The sequence below is a fragment of the Lachnellula hyalina genome (genome assembly GCF_007821495.1).
Source record: "Lachnellula hyalina strain CBS 185.66 chromosome Unknown contig00157, whole genome shotgun sequence".
NCBI classification, from domain to species: domain Eukaryota; kingdom Fungi; phylum Ascomycota; class Leotiomycetes; order Helotiales; family Lachnaceae; genus Lachnellula; species Lachnellula hyalina.
In genome coordinates, this window is record NW_022157271.1 from 1,116 (window position 1) to 19,167 (window position 18,052).

Genomic DNA, 18,052 nt, shown 5'->3' on the forward strand with positions numbered 1-18,052 from the left:
TAGCGGTGCAGCCTGTCGTTGTCACGGTAGTCGTCGAGGAGCAGGCCGTTGTGGAAACCGCAGTGCCCATAGTCGTATAGACCGTCGGTTCGCAGAGGATAGTGACCTGGAATGCCGTCTGGGTTGATCTGCATGAGCTCTGCGAACTCTCCGTGGATGTCGAGCTATCCGACTGGGATTTCGTCTCGTCGTCCTCATTATCGTCTTCGAGTTCGTCGAGCTTTGATTCAATCGTGGACACATTGTCGTCGACGCCTTCCACGACCCCGCCGCTAATTTTACTTGTGACCTGATCCAGCTGGCCCGCAATACAGGTCAATGCATTGACAATATCGCCAATGATCGGCAGCGAGAACCGCTTCTTCTTCGAGCCGCATGGACTTGACGACGGCTCGGTGCCTAGACTATCGATGAGGCCTATCACAACGCCTTTTGTCCCGGTGACCTTGTCAAGCGCATCCGTCTTGAGCTCGGGAGTCGGGTCTTTTTCCCACGCACGTATAAAGGGTACGATGGCGACAAGCTGTGAAGAGACCGAAGATACGGCAGATGTGGCCTCGGAGCTGGCGTATGTCGTGGTGGCCGGTGCGAGAGTGATCGGTCCCGTGAGCGACGCACCAGTGATAATTTCCTTTGTAACCGTCGTACCAGATTCAACGATGACTGAAGGAATGACTCCTATGACTCCCCCAGCTATGGACGATGAATTTCCATTTCCATTTCCTGTTCCATTCCCTGTCCCAGCTGAAGGGTTAGGTACAGCCGTTAAAGAGCTCGAGGGGGTGGTTTTAGTGCCGTTGGGAGATAAGTGAGTCCCGGAAGGTGTTGTTGATAGAGGCGGTAAACTATTGCTTCGGGTGGTACTCACGCCTGGTATATTGGTTGATGCAACCGTCGAATTGTGTGTGGGGTTTGAAAGGATAACTCCCGTGCTATTCAACGAAGCTGTGTGTGTTGATGAGGAAGTATGCGAAGTGTTTTTGCTGATTGTAGTAATGCTACTTTGTGTGGGGTTTGAAAGGATAACTCCCGTGCTATTCAACGAAGCTGTGTGTGTTGATGAGGAAGTATGCAAAGTGTTATTGCTGATCGTAGTAATGCTACTTCTGCTTGCAGTAGTACTATTTCTGGTTGCAGTAGTGCTGTTTCTGATTGTAGTACTATTCCAGAGCTGTGCAGATGCATCTTGAGCAATGAATAGAAGAGTAATAGTCGCTCGTCCCGCTAAAAGAGACCAACTCTCACCGTACCGCATGATGAAGCAAGGAGTGTAGTCGAAGAGAGGGAAGCAATAAAGACAGTAATGTGGAGATAAGAAATAAGGAAAATCATCCAGACCGGAATCTAGAGAGTATATAAGGTAGTTATGAATGTTACGAGTCCAAACTTACTGTTGCCAAGCCGAGGAGGATCTAGTCGCCAGATTGAATGTAAATGATCGCATCTTTTTTTAGGTCTGAGAGCAGAACCGCTTTTCACCTAGGAAGTAGGACATTCAGAGGGCTTCTAGGAGACTGACTTTTAGTAATCTTCTTGTTTCAAGTTAAATTCGCCTTTTTAAGTACGGAGGTCGTAGCTAAAAGTAGTTAGTAGCGTAGTTTAATAGGTTCAAACGTCAAGTGAATAACATGTTACGTATAGACGTATTGGCATTAACTGGGTTTCCTTGTAAATATGCGCCACTCCTATGGTACTCGTCACAATTTTAACTTGAAAAGACTCCTTTAGAACTCTAAAAATAAGAATCTTGCGCTTTTGCACGCCAAGCCTAGTACTCCTTTATAACGCCTTCTACAAATGCCACGTTAATAACTGGTTAAGCTAGACGAGGAAGGATACAAGGAATCGGATTATCGGTAGAAACTAAGAAGTAGGAGCTGCTAAGCACCTTCGGAGTAGGTATCCGAGCACGTGGCGGGGATATCCCAGGACGGCCGCGAAGGTGGAACCTATAGGAAGTGCCAAGTCCGCATCCGTATCTATGCCCCCCTGGATGATTGGCTGTTCTATCCCGATCATCTGGTCTAGTAAGAGGAGGAACAACAGCAGGAACGATAGTAATCACAGAAAATCCTTCGCTTAGATATTCGGGTCCTGATACCTTAATAAGGCTATAAGCATATGCTTAAGGATCTTGGTCCGGAAACTTTTTATTACTAAATAATATACTTGATTTCCTCCATTACCTAAAAACCCACTGCTCTATATATAGACATCACTAGAGCAGGCTCTACACCTATGTAAATAACACTGATCGCTCTAATAATAACGTCAACTAATAAATATAAGGTTAAAAATACTCTAATACTAATTAGGAAGTAAAATATAAGATATGTATAATTATTAAGCAAAGATAATATTACTAGTAAGCCAGCGCTAAGACTCTCGCTATAAGGTTTATGCTTAGCATTTGGAGGTCCCGACCGTATGCTTATATCGAGGTTATTCTGTACAATCTCAGCAATGATAGTAATCGCAAATACAATAATCAAAACCACAACCACTAGGTGCCAGGCCTATCATCGACTCTCTATCTTATTTCAAGCTTGTATAGTACATATAGTCGAGTTTCAACCACGCAAACGTATTATCAGATGGGCTCCGCCTACCACGACCTCCCCCAGCAACCCGCCAGCCCACGGGACCGGTCTGGCTCTGGCTCTGGCTCCAGCTATAGCTCTCGCTCCAGCTCCGCATCGTTCGAAGCTGCCGGTCAACAAGGCCTGGACAGTGAGGGGGAGGCTCTCGCCTACTCGCGGAGCCAGGACTCACTCCACAACAGTCTGCTTGATGCCCTCTGCGCAGGCAATCTCGATATTACCCGTCACCTCCTCTCCACAGGTGCGCCCATTCTTCGTAACACCCCAACCCGCATTCTCTCGGCGCCACCCGCACAACAGATTCCTCTTTTTGAACTCTTCACCCAGTATGGATGGACGCCAAATACCCCCGGCTTCTATGGTACGGTGCTTCTTCCCAAAGTCGTGACCAACCTGCCGCTACTTCAATGGTTCCTCGAGCATGGCGCGGACCCCAACCTGGGCAAGCAACGCAACAATCGTGACCGGATGGGCACGTCTGACACGGATTCCTGCGCTGCTCTTGCAACAGCCGCAGCCACGGGCTCGCTGGAAGCGGTACGGTTACTCTTAGACGCAGGCGCGCAGGTCCAGAATGGGGCCCCGCTCCACTCCGCCGCGGGGGCTTGTCCTCCTGGGACCCCTGCCGGGGCGCAGCTCAACGCTGGCGTCATATCGAGCAAGGTATTTGATACCAGCAGGATTCCGGTGATGGCGCTCCTAGTTGAGCATGGAGCAGATGTTAACCAGGCCGAGGATTCACACTACGTGCTTGCACAGTATCCCATCGTCTACGCTACAATGGCGGGAGCGGTCGAGAGGGTCAAGTGGTTATTGGCGCATGGAGCGGATCCAGAGGCCAAAGGGGGTTTTGGAAGTGCGATCGAATACGCGAAATGGCGAGGAAGTACAGAAATGAAAAGAGTGCTGGGTATACCGGTAGACACCCTGTGATTTCTGGAATGAGGAGTGTAAGCGTGGTAGTATGCAACGGCACAAAACTCGATACTTTATTAGAATCTAAAGGTACAGAAAGAAGAGAGGAAAGGAGACCTTAAATACAGGGGGTGTTGGGCCAAACCGTCACAAGGAGTACTTGATATATGCATCCTTTGGGTTCCCTATGTCCTAGTTGAAGCATGAAGAACTGTGGAAATTCTCGCTAAGGCGCAATATGAAACGTAGATAATGATATAAAATTTCATGAAAAAAGATATAGGAGGTTTTGTAATAATATTAAAAAATTGGAAAATTTATCGACCGCCTTAATAATCAACTTAACAGACCAGCAAAATTACTAAACTCTTAACCAAATCATATCTACTTACTATAGCTTAGTAAGAAGCTTTGATAAAGCATAAATGTTCTGTAAAACTTTCTATACTCTTAGGTTTCCTATATGTATAATAGTAAGCATACTATTTAGCCCTACTCCTTTCTCTTATATGCAGGATTAATTGTACTTCAACTCGGCTGGTTTGGACTGCGGATTGCTCTATAGATTTTTTACATGTCTTGATATAAGTACAAATCTACAAGTTAAGACTAGTCTTATTAATATCTCAGGTATCGTGATAATCACTTCGTACAACTAGCTAGTAAAGAGTGGTCTTCGCGGTTGGTCCATGTTGCATTGTCTATCTAAAAGTGTGTGGGAGACGCGAAGAGGTGATGACCTCTTTGTTGCAAAGTTTAGTGTTCGGGAGCCCCGAAGTGGCGGTGCATAGCCCCTGTGGCAAAGCTGAAAGCTTGAAGTGGCGATGGCCACAGCGGCTACTTACGGGCTTGAAAGCCCTATACATATAGCATACTTCCCACTGTAGAACAGCAGTCAATTCAAGTCTTTTACCCCCGAAAAACAACACTCTTCGCTGACTAAGCTACGCCAAATCACATGACTATAAAGGTCGAGATACAGCCAGTATCATCTTAGCTTTGCAATGGAGGACCTTGACCTTTATCCTAATTCTAGGGAAAGGAATACCCTTATATACCAAGAGCCGAGGCTATTGATAGCACATGTGTGTTTTTTCAGCTACTCGAGTGTTGTTCTACTCGATTCCAATGATAAATGGCGGCTTTCTTGTTTCCTCCTGAAACAAGCAACTCGACCGCTGGTAGATGGTTGAAATAAGCTTTATGTCTGCTTGTCGTTTAATCTTAATATTAGCAGCGATCGAGTTGATCCCAGCAAACTTAATCTAAAGAAGATGGATTTACTATACCATATATCTAGTTACAATATAATATAATTCAAAGATAAAGACGACGGATTCCAATACGATAGAAATTCCAACACGGTGTGGTGTGATATAACTCGGGCGTTAATAAGGCCGTGCGCGATTCCAAACCAAACCAAATCAACGGCTCATCAACATGCCGAGGAACAGCAGCGTAAATACGAAAACGAGGCAAGGATAATGTAGGTAGGTAGGTAGGTAGGTAGGTAGGTAGGTACCTTTCGAATAGCAATGTGAGGCACATAATATTGAGTATAAACTTCCTTCTACATTTATCCAGCCGTAATGTGCTGTTCTCTAGTCTTCAACCCCTAATCCCTCTACCTATGGCTCTCCCCTCTCAATGCTGGACCTTGACGAAGAAGAACCTCCTCATCGCCCTCAACCGCCATGCCTTTGCCACCACCATCCGCGCATTCCTCCTCCCCATCGGGTTTATGATCTTCTTGTCGTATGCCAGGAACCTCTTCATCCCACCCTCGGATTACGGCATAGGCTCGAGCCATGCAGTTCGCACGTTGGCAGAGGGCATGGCTGCGGCCGGTGGGGGAAGAAACACACTGGCTTTGGTGAGCAATGGACTCGGAGGCGACGTCGCGCAGGTCATAGACTCTGTCGCACAGCAGGCACAGGCGTCTGGAAAGGTTGTGCGCCTATCGCAAGAAGCGCAGTTGTTGGATACCTGCCGGAGCAGTCTGCGGGGTGCGACTTCCTGCTATGGTGCCGTCGTTTTCCAATCCTCCCCTACCCAGGGACAAGGCGGGTCGTGGAACTATACTCTCCGCGCAGATGGCGCATTTGGAGTCCAGATGCATGTTCATAAAACCACAAACGATGTCGAAATATACCTTTTGCCCCTCCAAAGGGCTGTCGACAGTGCAATTGCGCGCCTCAATGCCACGACCCTCCCTTCCGTCTTCGAATATCCCTTCACCTCCATCAATCAAGCTCAGCGCAATACCAAGATCCGCGTAAACTACCAAGGCGCCATCATCAACATCTTGGGCGTTGCGTTCCTCATTGGCATGGTTGGAGTCACATACCATTTGACCGGATTCATTGCTTCAGAGCGGGAGCTTGGCATGTCACAGTTGATTGAAGCCATGATGCCCAATCTGAAAAGGTGGCAACCTCAAGTCGCGAGGATTTTGTCTTATCATCTAGCATTTGACATTATCTACACTCCGGGCTGGATCATCATGGGAATCGTTTTGGGCGTCGGAGTCTTTGCCCAAACATCCATGGCCATTGTCATCATTTATCACTTATTGGCTGGTCTCTCTCTAGCATCCTTTTCCATACTCGGTGCTTCTTTCTTCAAGAAGGCCCAACTGAGTGGTATTACCATGGCAATTGTGACGCTCCTCCTGGGTGTGCTCGCACAGGTCATTGACAAGACCAATTCTGGCACCGTGGCAATTCTCAGCCTGTTGTTCGTTCCTTGCAATTATGTATTCTTTATCGTTTTCATGGCCCGGTATGAGCGTCAGGACCTGGCCACAGATCTTGTACGATCTGCGCCGAACAATCCTTGGGGCCTTCCTGGGCTCGCTCTCTGGGTCTTTGTGATTGTACAGATATTTGTGTACCCGCTGCTTGGAGCCATGATTGAGAAATTCCTCTACGGAACAGCATCTAAAGGACGATCAATCACTAGAAATTTTGATGCCCACTCGACATCATACGAGACAGTGCGTCTCGATCACTTCACAAAGCATTACCGCCCGAACTGGTTTCGGCGCAAGGCTGCGGGCATCACCAAGACCCCCAAGGCAACTGTTGTGGCAGTCAATGGCCTGACGTTTAGTGCGAGAAAGGGGCAGATTTGCGTTTTACTCGGTGCAAATGGTAGTGGAAAGAGCACAACTTTAGATGCCATCGCTGGACTCAATACCGTCACCAGCGGAACCATCGCAGTTGACGGTACCGGCGGACTTGGCATTGCTCCACAGAAGAATGTTCTCTGGGATGAGCTGACCGTCGAAGAGCATGTTCGTATCTTCAATCAGCTAAAATCCACAAACCAACGTGATAGCAAAGAAGCCCTACACGATCTCATCAAGGCTGTTGACTTGGATCGGAAGATAGGTGCGAAGGCAAAGACACTTTCTGGTGGGCAAAAACGAAAGCTTCAGCTCGGCATGATGTTCACTGGAGGTAGTACAGTCTGTTGTATCGACGAGGTTAGCAGTGGTCTCGATCCACTAAGCCGACGCAAAATCTGGGACATTCTGCTGGCTGAGAGGGGCACTCGCACGATAATAATGACGACTCATTTCCTTGATGAAGCGGATCTTCTTGCCGATCAGATCGCAATTCTTTCCAAAGGTACCCTCCGAGCTCAGGGCTCATCCGTGGAGCTTAAGAGTAAACTTGGCGGAGGATATAGAATCCATCTACAGACTGGTCCCGGCCATGAGGAAGCACCTGACCTCGAGGTTCCCAGTCATACAAATATCGGCCAAACCATATACCTTGCTTCCACATCCAGCCAAGCTGCAAAAATCATCAGACGCCTCGAATCAGCAGGTCTCACAGATTATCAACTATCCGGACCCACAATCGAAGACGTTTTCTTGCAACTTGCAGATGAAGTCCGCGCAGACGGCATCGACCCCGAATCTGAATCTCAGGATGAAAAGTCCCCTAGTGTAGTAGTTTCAGCGAAGCCTCGGGATCTGCAGCTAGAGATACACACCGGTAAGACCATTGGCCCGTTTCGTCAAGGCTGGGTCTTATTTCGAAAGAGATACACCATACTGCGACGGAACTACCTTCCATATACTGCTGCTTTCCTCCTTCCCATCATTGCGGCTGGTCTTGTCTCATTGTTCTTGAAAGGTTTCAAAGCTGTAGGCTGTTCACCAACCCAACGAATTTCACTCGCTGATGTCGAAAGCCTGGCAGCGCTTATTGACTATGATATTATTCTTGGCCCATCGTCCCAATTCTCTACCGCCACCCTTGCTTCTTTATCTAGCTCTCTCACATCTAACCCAATTCCTCCTGGGGTCCAAGTCCATCGGGCTGTTCACATAGTTGACACGCTCCCACAATTCAATAATTATATCGATCAGAATTTTGCAAATGTCACCCCAGCAGGCATTTTCCTCGGAGATGGCACAACAGAGCCGACCCTTGCGTATAAAGGAAATGGGGATATCTACAATGGCGTATTTGGGCATAATATTCTTAATAACAGGCTTACAAACATCACCATTCACACGCAATATTCGTCTTTTGATATACCATGGGCACCGTCAACCGGGAAATCTCTGCAGCTCGTGGTCTATTTTGGATTGGCTATGGCAGCATACCCAGGATTCTTCTCATTGTATCCCACCGTAGAAAGGACCAGGAATATTCGCGGTCTGGAATACTCGAATGGTGTTCGGTCATTGCCTCTATGGTTGGCATATCTTGGATTCGACTTCATTATAGTACTTGGCTCTAGTGCCCTGGGTGTTATCATCTTTGCTGCTGTCTCGACAGCCTGGTATCATGTCGGCTATTTGTTTGTTGTTTTCGCACTATTCGGTCTGGCGTCCATCTTGCTTTCATATGTGGTCTCCCTTTTCGCACAGACACAGCTCTCGGCCTATGCATTCGCTGCTGCTGGCCAGGCAATCCTCTTTCTGATATACTTGATTGGGTATCTTTGCACGTTGACTTATGCTGTAAGTCCTGCATTAATAGCCTAGTTTTAGGTCTCATTACTAACTATTTTCAGCCTATCAACAAAATAGATGACTATCTACTCATCGTTCATTTCACGATATCGCTGATCACGCCTATGGGATCACTTATAAGATCACTTTTCATCGCACTGAACATATTTTCCACCACGTGTTCTGGACGACAATTGGCTGCTTCCCCCGGTGGTATAATTCAATACGGCGGGCCGATACTTTACTTATTTGTGCAAGTGTTCGTGTTATTTGCGATCCTCCTCTGGAACGATTCTGGATCGGTCCTAGCCTGGTACCGAAGAGTTCGGAATGCGCCAAGCACATCTTCTGAGGCAAAAGTTGTTCCTGCCGATGAAGAGGTTGCAGAAGAACTCGCTCGTGTCAACAGCTCCAATGACGGACTTCGTGTACAGAATCTTACGAAATCTTTTGGGCACGTGACAGCTGTCGAAAATCTCACATTTGGGATCAAACGCGGAGAAGTGTTCGCTTTGTTAGGCCCAAATGGCGCGGGAAAATCAACTACCATCTCTTTGATTCGCGGCGATGTCCAGCCGTCGAAGAATAGTGGCAACATATTTGTACGTGATCTTTATACTCCACAGTTTGAGCTGTTGGATCGCACTGCTAATCTGAGTCTAGGTTGAGAACATTGACATAAGCAGGCAACGAGCTAAAGCAAGGTCACACCTTGGAGTGTGTCCCCAATTTGACGCTATGGATCAAATGACTGTTGTGGAACACCTCCAGTTCTATGCAAGAATTAGAGGTGTTCCTGATGTCGAACACAATGTCAAAGCTGTTATCAAGGCTGTGGGCCTCGAGGCATTTTCATTTCGAATGGCAGCTAAGCTTTCTGGTGGCAACAAGAGGAAGCTGTCACTTGGTATTGCATTAATTGGAAACCCGACAGTGCTTGTGCTGGATGAGCCAAGTTCCGGCATGGATGCAGCAGCGAAAAGAGTCATGTGGAGAACATTGGCGGCAGTCGTGCCTGGTCGATCTCTGCTTCTTACAACACATAGCATGGAGGAAGCGGATGCATTAGCTGACCGTGCAGGAATTATGGCGAAGCGGATGTTAGCGATGGGTACGAGCGACCACCTTCGGCAGAGACATGGCGATGCTTACTATATCCATCTGGTTTTGAAGTCTGCGCCACATACAACTGATAAGGAGATTGCTGGACTCAGGTCATGGGTTTTCGAGCATTTTCCTGGTGCCGATATTGAGGACAAGACTTATCATGGTCAATTGAGATTCTCAGTCCCTGCACAGAGGCACGAGTCCAACCAGCCAAGCATAAAGGTTGCTAGCATCGACCAGATACACGGTGGAGACGACGCTTTGCCCTCGAAGCAACGTAGTGGAATTGGGTCTTTGATTACTCTACTTGAAGACCATTCTGCCGAGTTAGGTTTGGAGCACTATTCTGTCAGTCCAACGACTCTCGATCAGGTGTTCTTGAGCATTGTGCAGAAACATGAAGTCGAAGAAGAGGGGTACACTAACAAATCAGTAAAGAAGGGGATACTCGGATTTGATTCAAAGCTCTTGGCACGTCGTAAACCATGACATTAATACATTAATACAAAATACTGAACATAGCTGTTATTATATCTATTTACAACATCTCAGCGCTGCATGTACTGTATGATCCATGACCAATCTGCCTGAGGGTATCTCTTTTTATACATTCCCCTATTCATGCCAAGCCGTCGAATTATTCCCTAGTCCTGTCTGTCGCTCCACATCCTTATCATGACTATTACTCGCGTCAATGCGCGAACTTTGCACACTGACATCCTGACTTTTGTAAATAACAGGAGCTTTCGTTTGTGTCGTGAGCTCAACCTGGCTTCCGCCATCATCATCTACATCGCTAAGCCTCTCCATCCGATCCACGTTGTTACCACGACGAGTCCCATTGCGGTTGTCGACACGCGATGATCCAAGCTGCGACAGCCCGGTCCGCGAGAGCGCCGAGTTTATGGTGCGTGTGATGACGTTTCCGGAGGACTTGGGATCGGTCGAGGAGAATTCGCCGGTGCGGCGGAGGAGAGGGCGGAGAGCGGGGAGACAGACGACCATTATGGAAGTTGTCATCTCGGCCATGCTCCAGACGTCTGCAATTGCTTGTTAGATGCTGTTATACGGTTAGGGGTTCGGTGTCGATGAGCTTACAGATTGCGTTGAAGTTTTTCGTGAGGATGATAGTGGCGAATCGTGCTACGTTTACAGCGATGGTAATCAAACCCAGCGCGAATGTGAAGATTAGGCCGTAGAGTTGTCGTCTCGCCAGCGTTAAGTTTCGGAAGAGTGGAAATGGCAACGCGAAGACTTGACAATAATATCAGCTCTACTCCTAGGCCTATTAAGTTTGTAGCTACAGGGTACTTACTGAATACATCAGAGATGAAGTTGAGGGACCAGTCTAAGTGGAATAGGTGTGCCGATTCGAATGCATTGCAAGCCCCTTCTTCCAAAGACCAGTTTGAAGCGACGTGCGAACCGCACCAGAAGGTATCCGCGAGGCACGTAGTCAAACAGGATATAACGACAAATGCAATCACGATCCAGAGCGCCAGCCGTAAGCGTGGCATCGTCTGGGGGATCAGTCGCACGTATAAGGCGAGGATGGAGAATTTGGGGAAATAGATGGCCGTGTCGTAAAAGTAGTTCCCAGCAAACGCGATCTATCCAAAGACGCGCGTGTCGGTTAGCAAAGTATAAATCGGCCTCCAAAGGAGGAAGAAGAAGAAGATCACAGTACCTTTCCCATTCGAATTAGAGTACTCGGATCCTCGATATCCTTATCGCTCAACCCGCCAAGCTTGTAAATCATGGTATCGGTAATCACCAGTCCCAGCGCAAAGACTGAGGATAGCAGCAGGAATACATCGGATACCAACAAGGCCTTCTGCTGATTGAAGAGCCGCACCGCCATGCGCGTTGCAACAAAACAGTACGCGATTCCGAGGAGGGACCATTCTGTCGCCTATAAGCACGTTAGAAAGGATACGGATTGGATGAATCGCAGTGCATTGCATTGCATTGCATAGCATAGATTCAGAGAAAGAGGGATTCCGCTCCGCTCCACTTACAATGACAGATGATCCTTTGAGACCACCCATTAGAGTTACAGAGCGCAGAAATCAGCGCGGAACTGGGGTTAGAAAAACGAAAGATGCATAGTATTCCAAGCCAAGCTCCTGCCTGCCAGGGGCGAGAGAGGGGGGGCCTGTATATGTTATGTGATTCTCCTTAGCATTGCTCAAAATCCGATAAAGACCCAGGCTCGAGCCCAACCTCGAAGCCATGACCCTGCAATTCGATGATGCTAGGACAATTAAGTGAAGAGGTCGAAGCCCAAAAGCCCAACACGTTTTCGCCCACGAACTCGGGACCTAGCGTGAAGGCAGGGGGTCGATGCAGAAATCAAATCGGTGGTGGAGTAGGCCTAGGCTTGATTACCAGTGTAGAGCAAGGCGGACGGACCTATTAACACAGGTCGGGATCTGTCTGGCGGCGTCTTGCATCCTCTGCTAGAGACTGGCTGACTCGTAAGTCGATTGATATGGGCGATCTGATCTACTTTCTGGATCTTCTACAGGGTTTAAATCTCCGCTAGATCGGCTAGCGAGTCGGGAAATGGTCCGAAATCCATACGTGCACATGGTTACCCTGCGCGCAATCAGAAGATTGGGAAAGTGACGAAAGATGGGGTTTCATACTGTAGCAATGGGGATAGTAAGGTAATACCGTAAATATACCGATGTTAATTCGTCTTGGATATAAAGAAGGGTAGATATTGATATATTATACTCCTCGCACTTATACTGTAGAGTCTCCGAAGCTCTCGAGTTAGAGCTTCTACATGGACCTAGGTTCTACTAATACACGTTGTCAATGTTGGACCTTACCATCCCATTGGCTGAACGCCTAGAGGCAAACGATCACGGTCCGTACACACGGCGAGGCGTAATGATGTTTTCCCCAGTACGGTCCGAGTAATACTTGAATACCGTAGATAGAAAACTTCCTTCACAATTTACCATACCAAAGCATCGGAACCCATGCTCCGACGCTTAATTACCACTCCGTCATAAAACGGGTAGCTAGACAGCTACGCCGTACTGTAATGAAAATCTGCATCCTAACTGACGGTTTGGGTTGTAAGATTAATTGGGACAGTTTTGACGGGCTGGTCGGGATATTTATTTTATTTACGGGAGTACTTTGCTTGGCAGGTATAAGCTACCTGGATACGCAGATTAGTATGGCTGGAGCTGGCTCCTTGATAGGTATGTATTTTTCAAATCTACTCGTACCGAAACGTTAACCTTCCTAGACAATCACATGCGGTGATATGCGATATGATGATATGATAAAATAAAATACTTGTACGTCGCTGAGATTCATTAGAGCTGTATTGCCGTCAAGATGGTATACAGAGTATGCTAGCGCTTTTATTCGGTAACATCCAAGATAATCTGACCATGCGCTCGGGAGGCACGGAATAGGGGCACATTATTGAGAAATGTATGGCAGGTCGAGCCGGTCTGGCCAGCCAATTAGCGAAAGAGCTTCCAACTTCTCAGGGGCTGGGTGTTTGCTACTCACCAGGTACTCAGCAAACAAATAAACGGGAGGAACGAAAACGAAGATGCGATGGAGTAGACTGACTGGAGAGCGGGGCGGGGCAAGTACCTTAGGTAGCCATGCCAAGCCGACAGACAGACAAGACTATATTGGATCTGGAGCCGCAGCCGCGATGAGAGAAAGTAAAGTTGTTAGTTGGAGTGGGTTTTGAAAAGCAAAACTTCAGATCACCATTTAAGCATTGGAATCCTGCAAGACATCGAATCGATGCATGGAAACAGATTGCCAGTTGGGTATATGCTGCTACCGTGGAGTATCAACCCCTCAAATCTACCCTAGGTTCTCGTTATTTAATCCCCATCTCAACGATCTGAATCTCTCCTATGATCCGTGCCCGTGATCCATTATTCTTATTCTTATTCTTATTCTTTCTCGCTTCTCGCTACCAGTAATGGATCGATGCACTCCACTTTAGAACAAGGAACGGTGATTATCCAACTTGGTGGTATTCTCATCCATGACCTGTTGCGCATTCTGCACCGTGTCCATGCGATACAATTCAGGGCGTTCAGGGTGTTCAGCCTCCTCTGGCTCATGGACCTTTTGTTCCTCGGGATGAGCATCCGCAAACAGATCCTTGATTGTGCCAGCGCCCGTGGCTGCGGAATAAACGGCAAAACTAGTTGCGAACTGGCGGTGCGCTCCCACTTGTATGGCGTCCAGGAGAAGCACGGCGAAGTTCTGACAGTTGTTGCTGATTAGATTGTAGGCTGGCCGTTTCTCCCTCATGTTATGGATCGTCATGTCAGCTGATTGTGTCAGTATAACATCCAATGTTAATCAATAGTTACTGTAGGTAGCCTCTACAGTACCTACATATGCCAATAGTAATACTAACCAGCCTGCTTCAAAGCCTCATCCGTAAACCTCGTCATACCCACATCAAAGACATGCCACTCCTCCCGCTTGCACTCCTCATTGATATAGATGACATCCAGCTGCTCATCCATCCACAGCTGATGCACAAAATCTCCGACCAGCACGGCCCAGTGCTGCGACGGGTCCGGATACTTGCCGATTTCCTTGGTGATCATTTTCCCGAGTCCAGATTTTTCGGCGAGCCATTTCCCGCCCATGCCGGCGACGGGGTGCCAGCCAATTTGCACAGGGCGGAGCGGGCCGTCGATGCGCGGTTCGCCCAGGGGTATTACATTTGGTTTGGCGCCGAGGCCGAGGGAGTGTTCGAGGGAGAGTTTGCTTTTGAGTAGACCCTCAAGACTCTTTTCTTTGCCTACGTGCCAGCCTTCATGTCTGGGGGTCGGGTGAGTGGGCTAGGTTCTAAGATCGGTGCAATATATAGGTGAAGCTTAGGATAGGTAGGCACTTACACTAATTCGTTGAATTTGGAGTGTCTGCTGTGGTGCTCTGTCTCTTCTGGTACTGCCGATTCGGGTGCATCTGCATCTGACTGCTCGGACATCTTGGGGTGAGGAGTGAGTGATGTTAAACCCCCAAATCATAAAATCTGGTATTGGTTATGCTTGAAGTCTCAAGCAACAGGTCGGCACGGACTCAGATATCAAGGGGAGGGTGGGATGCACGTGCACAATTAGTCCCGATCGGGTATAGGAAAAGCGAGTTTTACAAAGTAATATGAAAATATAATTAAGCTACTTAAGTATATAAGGGTATTTATAGTTGAATTTTCTAGTATTAAAAGTACTACTAATATAAAAGTGTATAGATCTTGTAAATAACTAGAGTTGTATAAGTGAAGTGAAGTGAAGACTAAGTGTGAAGTCACTTATGAGTACGAAATACAAAGCAAGATACTTTAGGTCTTATAACTATCTACTGCCGAATATGATGTACTTAGTCATTTGAACCAAAGAGCGGATCCGATTAAATAATGTGCAATTTGAACCTTCGGATCTACCTATATGCTTTTACCTCTCATTACGTCGCTCATATATCATGCATGCATCATTTACAAATTACAAGTATGCAACTATGCACCCGCTCCAACTCCCCAACTTGGCTTCGAAAACAATTCAAGCAAAACTCGTACCGCCAGTTCCCTGTCCCATATTACTAGCCGCAAGCCCATTACTCAGTCGTCTGCCTCCACCAGGGCCGACACTCTCCTTGATTCCGATCGGACTGCTCAAGCGGCGTTCAAAGGCGCTTGTGCCAGAAGCGATGCTCTTCTTACTTAGAACACGAGAGAGAGTCGAGTCATCCACAACATCTAGCGCTTCTTCGTAGTCGTCGAATACCTCATCACCCTCTAGTATGTCAAGCGAGTTTTCTTCATCAACTTGATCGAGTAATCCCTCTTCGTCATCGTCATCGTCGTCGCTGTCGGGGGCTTTGTTGAAGCCTTCCATTTCTACAAGATGCCAGATGGGAATCGCGCCAATCATGGCAATGGTACCGAGTAACCACCAAGGCGTAATGACATATCCTCTTTCCACGCCCCACGTGAAAGCCGTACCGCCCAACGCAGGCCCAATGGCTCGTCCGACCGCTGATACACTAACAGCGACACCGTTCAGTGTGCCCAAGATGCGTAGACTGACCGCCGAGTTGGTGAGCAGGATGATGGAGCATGGGAACGCAAAGATGACGGCAAAGCTCCTGACGACCATGATAGCGAACATGGCGCCTTGTTGGAGCGCCGAGCTCTGAAGCAGGGCTGTGTAGGGCGTGACGAAGCAGATGAGCGGGAAGGCGACAGCGCAGCCTTTGAGGCAATTCAGGACGCCGAAACGGCGGGCCATGGGCGGGAAGACGAGGAATTGGATGAAGCAGCCTACGAAACCGTACGCGGTGAACAGGACGCCGATGCGGGCGTGGTTGATGCCAAAACCGCCGGTGAATTTGAAGGGGAGCTGAGTGTTGGCGTCGTGGGGTTGTTTCTTGGCGTGCATGAATATGGGGAGGAGTTGGTCGTAGGCTACAGAGTGTAGGGCGAGGAGAGTGTATGCTATCAGGTTGATGACGCTTTGGCGGGTGAAGACTTCGCGGAGGGCGGGGGCGGGTTGTGGGGGTTTGGAGACGGATTTGGAGGAAAAGTTGCCGTCGTATTGCTCGTCACCTGCAGAGGATGTGGGCCGTAGTAGGGATTGTTCTTCATTAACGTTGGAATGCCGGCCGAACTTTTTGTGTTTCCGGTTGAGGCGGAAGGTGGTTCTAAAGGCCGAAACTAATCTCGCGCCTACTTCGCGGCCGTAGTCTGTTTTGTGGCGTTTTGTTTCGAGTGTTTCCTGGTCTGGTGAGCGAGAGATGAAAGGTGGTTGGGAAAGGACTTACTCTTAGAAATAAGACTCCGGTTGAAATCCCTACTGTGAACAGCGCACTTGCCACTATATTTGGCAAAAGGAAGGGAAATTTGATTAAAAACTTGCTATTTCCAAATATCCCTGGAAAGTTTTCGGCTGGTTTTGCGAAGAACCCCCCAAATGAGGGCCCAAAGATGGAACCTAAACTCCATACCAGAGGCATTATTGAAAAAGCTCTTGGTTGAAGCTCTTTCTCGGGAACCATCTCAGCCACCATGGTTCGGATAATTCCAACTGTGGATTGTGAGCAAGGTTTGCGGCTTCAACAGCGAAAGACTTACCATTGCCATTGCAAGCTCCCGAAAGTGCTCTTATCATGATTGCCATTGGTAGACTGGTAGATATGCCCCATAGTAAAGTGCATATCATGGTACATGTCAAGCCAAATAAGATGACTGGCTTCCGACCAAACATATCTGATGCTCTTCCCCAGATGATTGCGGTGGAGGATTGTGATAAGGAAAAGGCAGCAGATGTAATACCAGCCCATTTGGCAACCTTTTCTTCCTTGACCCCAAACCCCTCGATCATTTCAGGCTGTCATGTGATGTCAGTGGAGTAAGGGGAGGGGTTGATGTTGGTGGTGATGGGGATGAGGATGGGGGTGAAGTAGTATACGTACCAGATATGGAAAGACCGAAGTCAAAGCTACGGGTTCAGCGAACCTACATATTGCTATGAACCGTCAGTCAGCCTGCTTTGGGGGTTGTAGAAATTGGAAGAGGTAAAGTATGGCGTTTTGGCTGGCTGCAACATCCCGAACGACAATTCAATAGAAATGGGGGCGTTTGACAATGTATTTTGAGACACCCTACACTGCCCTACAGTACTTGACAATGCTGAATGATACACCATTAGAGTATGAGGGCCCCACTTTCCAGTTGCAAACCATCCCAAGCAGTGACAATGTTGCAGAGATGCATCAAGGATCCATCATCGCCCCATTCTAATCTGTTGTCCAGCCTTGCCTTGCCACTCAATACTGAACCTCATCTTGATGCCGACGTGGAGAATCTTCACAACCTGCCAGCTTCAATACTCACAGCAAAGTCTGCATGGCGGATCTTCAGAAGGAATGGAAGTGTTGACACTCACCAAGAATTGCCAGCTGCTTCGTAGGCAGCTTGGCTGGTCCACGCGAATTCCTCGTCATCTTGGTGGCGGTGGTTGTACTTGAGGCAGAGCCTTGTTCTTCACTCCTAGAAACTTTCGAACTCGACAGCCATGCTTTCTAAACAACACACGCAAGGCCACAAGATGGTGGTAGACTGATGTCTTGAGAGGAGAGTAGTTGTAGGTGTATGGAATGAAGAGTTAGAGGAGGAGAGTACTTGTAGGTGTACGGAGGGAAGAGTCAGTCAGAAGAGAGAAGATGGAATAGAGACCGACTTTGACTTAAAGCGAGCTAGAAAAGGAACAAAGAAAGAAGATACCTACGGTAGCCTTGTACATAGAAATCTACGCAATATGATAGGCAAGGCTTGCTGCTTTCAGCCATCATCATTCTGCTACTCTACTCGGGAGGCGGGGAAGGACGTGAAAAGGTAGAAAAGACTGTTCCGTTCAGGTGACCAAGCTTTAAAATGGCAAGTGGATACCGA

At 47.9% G+C, this 18,052-nt stretch overlaps 5 protein-coding genes across 5 annotated transcripts; 2 read left to right on the plus strand and 3 right to left on the minus strand.

The window, feature by feature from the left end:
- Window positions 1-2,594: 2,594 nt before the first annotated feature.
- On the plus strand, window positions 2,595-3,533 carry ANKHD1 (Ankyrin repeat and KH domain-containing protein; the record flags this gene model as incomplete). The annotated part of the gene is made up of 1 exon (XM_031153001.1): window positions 2,595-3,533. One exon carries the CDS (start codon window positions 2,595-2,597, stop codon window positions 3,531-3,533), a length of 939 nt encoding a protein of 312 aa, XP_031002668.1.
- Window positions 3,534-5,145: 1,612 nt separating this feature from the next.
- Window positions 5,146-10,083, plus strand: ABCA3_0 (ATP-binding cassette sub-family A member 3; the record flags this gene model as incomplete). Its single annotated transcript, XM_031153002.1, has 3 exons — window positions 5,146-8,496; window positions 8,550-9,089; window positions 9,151-10,083. 3 exons carry the CDS (start codon window positions 5,146-5,148, stop codon window positions 10,081-10,083), a joined length of 4,824 nt encoding a protein of 1,607 aa, XP_031002677.1.
- A 126-nt stretch (window positions 10,084-10,209) lies between these two features.
- On the minus strand, window positions 10,210-11,642 carry LHYA1_G008082 (uncharacterized protein; the record flags this gene model as incomplete). The annotated part of the gene is made up of 5 exons (XM_031153003.1): window positions 10,210-10,634; window positions 10,693-10,848; window positions 10,910-11,204; window positions 11,282-11,506; window positions 11,613-11,642. The coding sequence occupies 5 exons, from the start codon at window positions 11,640-11,642 to the stop codon at window positions 10,210-10,212; spliced, it is 1,131 nt and encodes a 376-aa protein (XP_031002669.1).
- Window positions 11,643-13,581: 1,939 nt separating this feature from the next.
- LHYA1_G008083 (uncharacterized protein) lies at window positions 13,582-14,590 on the minus strand (the record flags this gene model as incomplete). Its single annotated transcript, XM_031153004.1, has 3 exons — window positions 13,582-13,919; window positions 14,009-14,421; window positions 14,499-14,590. 3 exons carry the CDS (start codon window positions 14,588-14,590, stop codon window positions 13,582-13,584), a joined length of 843 nt encoding a protein of 280 aa, XP_031002670.1.
- A 571-nt stretch (window positions 14,591-15,161) lies between these two features.
- YCR023C_2 (uncharacterized protein) lies at window positions 15,162-17,604 on the minus strand (the record flags this gene model as incomplete). Its single annotated transcript, XM_031153005.1, has 6 exons — window positions 15,162-16,376; window positions 16,423-16,685; window positions 16,733-16,988; window positions 17,074-17,126; window positions 17,341-17,433; window positions 17,547-17,604. 6 exons carry the CDS (start codon window positions 17,602-17,604, stop codon window positions 15,162-15,164), a joined length of 1,938 nt encoding a protein of 645 aa, XP_031002671.1.
- Between the last annotated feature and the right edge of the window lie 448 nt (window positions 17,605-18,052).